Source organism: Palaemon carinicauda, chromosome 33 (genome assembly GCF_036898095.1).
Source record: "Palaemon carinicauda isolate YSFRI2023 chromosome 33, ASM3689809v2, whole genome shotgun sequence".
NCBI classification, from domain to species: domain Eukaryota; kingdom Metazoa; phylum Arthropoda; class Malacostraca; order Decapoda; family Palaemonidae; genus Palaemon; species Palaemon carinicauda.
In genome coordinates, this window is record NC_090757.1 from 74929592 (window position 1) to 74937975 (window position 8384).

The 8384-nt window shown below is 32.7% G+C and overlaps 1 protein-coding gene and 1 long non-coding RNA gene across 2 annotated transcripts; both read left to right on the forward strand.

Annotated features, from left to right (window-relative positions):
- Window positions 1-1413: 1413 nt before the first annotated feature.
- On the forward strand, window positions 1414-2914 carry LOC137626342 (uncharacterized). Its single transcript, XR_011041014.1, has 3 exons — window positions 1414-1564; window positions 1891-2091; window positions 2793-2914. It is a non-coding gene; the product is annotated as an uncharacterized lncRNA (long non-coding RNA).
- A 138-nt stretch (window positions 2915-3052) lies between these two features.
- On the forward strand, window positions 3053-4851 carry LOC137626269 (protein fem-1 homolog A-like). The gene is made up of 3 exons (XM_068357342.1): window positions 3053-3098; window positions 3204-3387; window positions 3804-4851. The coding sequence occupies exons 1-3, from the start codon at window positions 3053-3055 to the stop codon at window positions 4849-4851; spliced, it is 1278 nt and encodes a 425-aa protein (XP_068213443.1).
- The last annotated feature ends 3533 nt before the right edge of the window (window positions 4852-8384 follow it).

Sequence of the window (8384 nt, forward strand, 5' to 3'; positions counted from 1 at the left end):
TATCTTATTTTGATGGTTTTAAGACTAATCTTGTACTTACTTTCGTTTGCATTTCCCCCATAAATTTAGAATAAAAATTGCGAAAGTTTTGACCAAATCGACCTTGTGAGAGGTTTCGGCTGACTGCCTGCTTGGTTGGGTTTAGTGTTTTCATGGAAGCCGATAGATTCAATTGAGGAAGTATAAACGCGGGATGACCTGGTCACATCAACATGGGTAGTCTAATCCCCGTTTTCTATTCTTCCTCCTATGCTATTTCATAACAAACTGAATTGCATCAAAGAGAATGTTGATGTTAAACACTCAAAGGTATTTTATTATGTTTACCTATGCATATAGAATATACTGAATTCCAATGTTCAAATGTGTGGATTTAGATGAGTTTTGCTTCTTGTTACAACATTCCACATTTGAAACAGATCCGTGATCTAGCTAATGACGTTTCGGGCCAAGAAGAAACTATTCCAACATTTCTTCAGTACAGTAATTCGTAAACAATTTATTATTATTATGATTATGATTATTATTATTATTATCATTATTATTATAATATTACTAGCCAAACCACAACCTTAGGTGCAATAGCAGGATTCTATACGCCCAAGGGTTCCACCAAGGAAAGACAGCCCAATGAGGAAATGAAAAAATGAAATAAACTATAAGTAGAAATAAGCAACTGAAATAAAATACTTTTACCGTCTATTAGATTTCTTATTCTCGATCTAGATATTATTTTCTGGCACTCGTTCAATTAGTTCGTTATGCATGTGGCGTAAGATTTTTTTTAGAATTCTGACCATCTTTACATTTAGATCTTCCTGCACAGTACGATCCTGCACCTAGTACTAGGTATTCATTTAATTCTAACAGTCATGCCATCTCCATAAAAAGGCTCAATACTACACAGTATTCTAATCTTATTTCCTCTATGACCATATTGTAAATTGATCTTTCAAATAAGACGATTGAATCGGTGGAACTTCAAAAGTTAAAACTTGCAGCCATTTTTTTGTTCATGTTGAACATGCTGATCATAAGTTTCTTTTTATAATTTGTATAATGCACATTCATTTTCACGTTGTTACTGATCTCATAATATATTTCATATTAATTATTCATTAATTCTAATACAGTTCATTTATTACCTTATTTTCTATTCTCACTGCGCTATTCAACCTTGTTGGAAATCTTGGCCATATATTCCTACTTTTGCAGCTTAGCTAATAATAGCGATAATAATAATAATAATAATGAAAATGATAATAATAATAATAATAATAATAATAATAATAATAATAATAATAATAATAATAATAATAATAATAATAATAATAATAATAATGATAATAATAATAATAATAATCTATTTTATATGTTTAGTTATAGCCAAGTATGATTTCGTTTCAGATGTTAGAAAGGCACATTAACCCCAACATCGAGTCCTGTGCTGAGACTGGCCATATGTGGGATCCCTACTTGGTAGGGGCAGCAAGGCTTGGCCACATGAACTGCGTGAGGTACCTCGTCGAGCAATGCAACGCTAATGTTAATGAAGTTGGGTTAGGTGTGTACACTTTTTCTTTTCTTTTGTACCTATGGGTTCAGGGTAAGATATTTCAGAAGATTTTGCCATGGTATTTCAAATATTATATATATGTATATATATATATATATATATATATATATATATATATATATATATATATATATATATATATATATATATATATATATATATATATATATTCTGCATATATATGAACACATGTGTGTATCAGGTAGCTATGGAGTGACTCCACAAAATTCCTCATTGTCAGTGCGCTAAAGACTTCATAATTCTTAGTACCTACATCGAATGCTAATAGCTAAACATAAATATATTTTTTGCAGTGTCTACAAATCACATATACGAATCAGGAGTCTCTCCACTTTGGGCAGCAACTATAGGAGAGCATTTAAACATCGTTACATACCTCGTTTCAAAGGGTGCCAACGTAAATGGACTGACCGATTCCAGTTCCACCCCGCTGAGCCTGGCGTGTTCTCGTGGGAGTCTGGACATTGTTAAAGTCCTCGTGCAGAACGGAGCAAGTGAGTTTTCAAACGACAGTTGATTTTGATGATTGTGAAGTTGAACTAAATGAAGTTCCCTTCAAAGTAAACTGAGTGAGAAAGTCCTTGGACTAAACAGTATTCGAGAAGTTTTATTCCAGCTATGACCAAACTGCTAATCAGTGGACCTTCAAAAGTTAAACTTGCAGCAAGGTTTTTGTTGAACCGGCTGATATAAGTCTCTCTTTACATGATGGATATATTTTCATGTTTTTACTATTCTTAATTGTCCATTGCTCTGGTAGCTTATCAATTTCTTTATTTTCTTTCCTCACTAGGTTATTTTTCCTTTTGGGAGCATTTAGGCTTATAGCATCTTGCTTTTCTTCTTTGGGTTGTAGCTTAATCAAGCAATAATAATAATAATAATAATAATAATAATAATAATAATAATAATAATAATAATAATAATGATAATAATGATAAATGATAATAATGATAAAAATAATGATACTACTACTGCTACTACTACTACTACTACTACTACTACTACTACTACTACTCCTAATAATAATAATAATAATAATAATAATAATAATAATAATAATAATAATAATAATAATAATAATGATAATAACTCAGCAGTGTCTTTAGAAAGGACGAAGGCTCTTGTCTTCCAAAGACCTTGAGTGGCATAATTTTAAAATGTTACTAACAATTATTCATTGGGTCATTTTCAGAGATTGAGGTTACTGACTACCATGGGAGCACATGTCTGATGCTAGCCTCTTCCAATGGCCATGTTAAGGTAGTAAAATATCTTTTAAGTGTCGGCGCTAATCTAGAAAAAAAGTGGATCGATAAAAAGACTGCTCTGCACAAAGGTGTCCATTCCGGATGTCTTGAGGTGGTGAAGGTGTTGTTAGATCACAATGCCGAAATAGATGATGACTCTTGTGGTGAGTTTCAAATCGGTTCAATATTTCAATTTTGGGAGATTATGTCTAGTCTCCTCTACATTAGATGTAGAGCTGATGAAATTGAAAGTAGAGTTTAATCTATATGTACAGCTGATGAAGTTGAAAATTTGTTTCCAGCAAGAAAGGGAGATAATTCATGTAAAAAGTATTCACTCTAAATTTTATTTCTAGGGGAAACCCCTATACTCACAGCCAGCTGTCTTGGACACGAGCACATTGTACAACACCTGATTGCCCGAGGAGATCTGATATCGAAAGAAGATGAAATCACTGCTCTAGAGCTTCTTGGTTCTACTTTTGCCGAGAAAAAGCAAGACACTGCCTTTAAGTATTGGAAACTAGCTATGCAAGAGAGGTAAGTTTTTGATGGGTTTTTGTAATTTTCTCTGAGGGTGAATATTAATTTATAAATGTCTTAATGATGAGCTCATATTAATTGTGTAGATAAAATGAAATATTTCATAGGTGGTGTAAGCTAGGACTGGCATCAATACCAGAAAATATTTCATAGCTGGTGACGTCACAGCAGGAGTGGCTGCTATTCTAATACTCAAGCAAAATTCAAAGTAAAACTCTCAAAAATATCTTTATGATTGTTATTTTAGAGACATATCACTTATCTCATCTAATGTACATAACTACAGGTACAGTTTGTTTACAATTGTTTTCGGGCTGCCAGGTTTGTCCTTAAATCTTTTAGAAACATTACATTACAGGAAAGTATATCGTGATATATTTCAATATTAAAATGCTCTACCCATATCCTTCCAGATCCATTCATAATATTGCAATTGACCAAAATGAATATCAGACTCCTTTCAACCAATACTTCAAGGAAATCTCAACACCACTGCAATTAGAAAAACTTCAGGGCAACACATCTGCAATTGATACACATTCCTTACTAGTGAAGATGAGAGTACTGGGGCTGGTGCATCGCACTACAATCGATGCCATAAAAGGCAAAGGGGAAGAGTTCGCAGCTAACGGCCAGCTGAAGGAGTGCTTTGTCCTGTGGATGTACACCTTGGAGACACATCAAAGAATTCTGGATGTTTTAAATCCTAAGCGATTTTTTTTCCTCATGTCTCTGACTAACTTATTCCTTGACAAGGTCTTCACACAACCCTTACCTTCTAACATTTTGTTATATTTTGAAGAATCTATGAACCTGTTTGAAAACTGTACCCAAGAAATTATAGTAGGTATTTCAAGGACGCAGAGGATTCGAGGAGTCAAGAAAACTTTGGATTTCTATTATCTGGACCGGATCATTCCTGTAGCAATGCACTTAATGTTGTTGTTGACAAAACTGAAGCCCATTCTCTTACCAGTCCAAATAGACAGGGTGAAGGAGGCTGTGCGCAAGTTAGTGAAATTAAATCCTATAGATTCCAAAGGTGTATCTTTAATGCACTTTTCATGCGCCACTTCTGTCTTTTGTCGCGCTGAAGGAGCTACAGTCTTCCCCTTTCCTAGTTTGGAAGTTTTGAACCTCTTGTTGGAAGCTGGAGCCAATCCTTGTCCAAGGGATATTTTTGGTAACACACCTCTCCACATACTTGGCAAGCATAGGAAGGTTCCAGGCGATATGCTGGAAGCTCTCCTTAAAGCCGGGGCGCACTTGGACATGAAAAATGCACAGGGTCATAGTTTTGAGTCCCTGAGAGCTTCCCGAGGTCAGAAATTGCGTCAGCTGGTAAACCCTGTCCGTCACACATCTCTGCAGTGCCTGGCAGCAGCCAGCATTAGAAGACATGGCATCCCCTACAAAGGTGTCTTGGATAAGCAGCTTGAACGATTCGTTGATTTTCATTGATTCTTGTCAATAGCATATGCGCCGAAAGCCTATCCAGCTCTTTTAATGCAATAATATTCTTAATCATACACGGAAAAACTGACTGTATGTTGCCATTTTATATTATGTATGTTTTTCTTGGAATTGCATATAACAAAGAAATTATAGTTCTTGGCTGGTTTTAACCAATCTTAGATCAATGCGGTCACCTGGCACCTCACAAGTATCAAAGATACTTTTCTTCTTATTTACATAAAGAAAAAAGAAATATGTATGATTCAGCTTATTTTTAATGCTTGTTTCCTAGTATTATCACTGTATATAACATTTTGAGTTTTTCTTCTCTCTTTTTTTTGAGATGTGTAATGATGAATAGGAATGTGTTCTTTTTCCAAAAAGCTTTCTATCTTTTTTATTCACAATTATAGGCATACTGTGATGTATAAGCTTTAATTGATTTGATAAAAGGAATGTGAAAGAATTATTCTTACATGTAATTCTCCTCTTAGACATCTGTTAATGATGCAAATTTTATTTGCATTGTCTCTTATGCTATCTACATAAAAAAAAATATAAATAGAATATTTATATAAATCTTTATAAAAAAAAAATCAATAAAGATGCGAAAACTAAAATGATGACCAACTTGACCTCAGATTATATGCAATTGAACAGTGCAAGAGGAAACTAATAGGAATATGTGATGTTAGAACAATTATTTGAGAACAAGATAGATGAAACATATTCCCTTCAGTAGTTCAGACACAGGATTATTTGCCTCTAATAATAGCACTCTGATTACTGACACCTTTGATACGTGTAGGTGATAAACTATGTAGTGATGCAAGTACAAGCGTGCATCTAGTATGTGCGCCCATACCTATGCATATGTATATGACTATATGATCAACCATTATCCTTTCATAATCTAAGGATCTCTGAATTTTGAGAATTTTCACCTTTTCTTTATTAACTTTCTAATTTTTAGAATTTTTAACCTCTTTAGAATAATCTCAAGAAATTAATCGTAATATTTGTAGTTGATGCATCAAAGGAATTGTAAACTTATGAAAACCAGAAATAACTTGATAAAGAAAGCATTTTGTCAAAACAGTGCTGTAGTCAATAAAGTATGAAGAAAACAAATAATCATCGTTCATTAAACCAAAGGATTACGTCTGAAAAACAAAAGAAGCTGAGGAAATATGAAGATTCCTGTAGGAAACACATTGACGCCACTAAGGCCACCGAAAATTATATTTGAGAGAAGCTCTGTCCCAAAAGTATATATACAGTATGCATATATACATATATATATATATATATATATATATATATATATATATATATATATATATATATATATATATATATATATATGTATATATATATATATATATATATATATATATATATATATATATATATATATATATATATATATATACGGTATGCATATATATATATATATATATATATATATATATATATATATATATATATATATATATATAGACCAAAAATTTCAATAGCAAACAATATGTTTCAATCAGAGACCAAGTACTAATACCAACTGTTAGAGCAATGTTGATCCCAGAACTGGATCCTATATATCTTGTTATGGATAAGAGCCCCATCCATAATTCTAAATTAGTAACAGATAGGTTAAACCAGAGTCAATATAGATAGGGTCTGTTCACGAGGCGGACTTTAAACATAGCTCCACCCCTTATGCAACGTCATTGGCGTCCATTGTTGCCAGGCTGCCACCTGAAGCCATACGCTTCCATTGTCATGAGCTACACCTTTAAACCTACATGCATATTATTTATGGATGATGCCTCCTTATTGCGCTCTTTTTGGTTGCAATAATGTCAGAACTAACTCAAAATGTAAAGGCTTAAGATATTTCAGGTTTCCTCGAGACAAATCAACACAGAAAGGCTGGTTAATTAGCTGCAGACGCCACGACGAAAGTTACATAAAACATGCCCGGGTTTGTTCCTTCCATTTACAACAAGAGGATTTTGAAGATGATGTAAAGTCCCAGATACGTGGAGTTCCTTCTAAATGCTTAAAGATTACAGCTGTGCCATCAATTCATTGTTGCTATTGTTCATGACCTATGACATGAGAATATGGAAGCATTTTTATATAAACCCAATCAACTCAAATAGAATTTCATTTGAAAAACACAACAGAAAATAACGGATATTTGATTTTGCAGATGCACCTCATATGCTTAAATTATTAAGTAAACTTTGCTGAAATGGGTATTTTTTTTTTAGATAAAAAATTATTTGTTCAAGTAAAGAAGTTTTGTCAAAATAATATTTGTTCAAGAAAAGACGTTTTATCAAAAAATATTTGCTCAAGTAGAGGCTATCCCAGGCTGTGTTTTATTTGTTAGATGGTTTATTTTTATATGAATTATACCATCGCATGTAATATATTTATATATTTTATGAAATTTATATAGTATGTCTCACATATAAAGTTTTTTATGAATATATATATATATATATATATATATATATATATATATATATATATATATATATATATATATATATATATATATATATATATACATATATATGTGTGTGTGTGTATGTATATATGTCACACCATGAGATGGATTGAATGTATAAAAACTAAAGACTCCTATGTTAATTCAATGAAGAAAATCGGCCGAACACCTCCAATAACGTCACGGCATTAGCTCCGCCCCCACCGCCTGAGTTGAACAGACCTTATCTTATCTGTATTGACTCTGGGTTAAACAATTACCCTGGGATTATTAGGATTGAATGGCCTACTAAATCACCTGATTTAAATCCAAAAGAAAATCTTTGGGCGAACATGGTAAGCCACTGGGATACTATCAACGTCAAGAATAAGAATTCTTTAATTAGGCATGCAAAATCAGTGTGGGAATTATGTAGGCCTATACGTTCTGTAAACTATTGTGAGAAACTCGTTGGATCTATGCAAAGAAATACCAATTGTTGAATTGCAAGGGAATGCTAAGCCTTCAATTGCAAAGAAGTAAAAACCCTCAATTGCACAGAAGTTCCAAACCTTCAATTGCAAAAGAGTGCCAAATGTTAAATTGCAAAGGAATACTAAACTTTCAATAGCAAAGAAGTAAAAACATTCAATTGCAAAGAAGTATCAAACCTTCAATTGCAAAATAATACCCAATGCTAAATTGCAAAAGGATACCAGACCTTCAATTGCAAAGAAAAAAAAATACCAAACCTTCAATTGTAAAAAGTAACATAAGTTGAATTGCAAAGGAATACCAATCCTTCAATTACAAAGATGTACCAAAACCTCCAATTGCAAAAAGTACCAAACCTTCAATTGCAAAGAAGTTCCGAACCTTTAATTGAAAAAAGTACCCACTGTTAAATTGCAAATAAGTAACAAACCTTCAATTGCTAAAGAAGTACCAAACCTTCAATTGCAAAGGATTGCCAAACCTTCAATTGCAAAGAAGTACCAAACCTTCATTTGCAAAGAAGTACCAAACATTAAATTGCATGAGTACA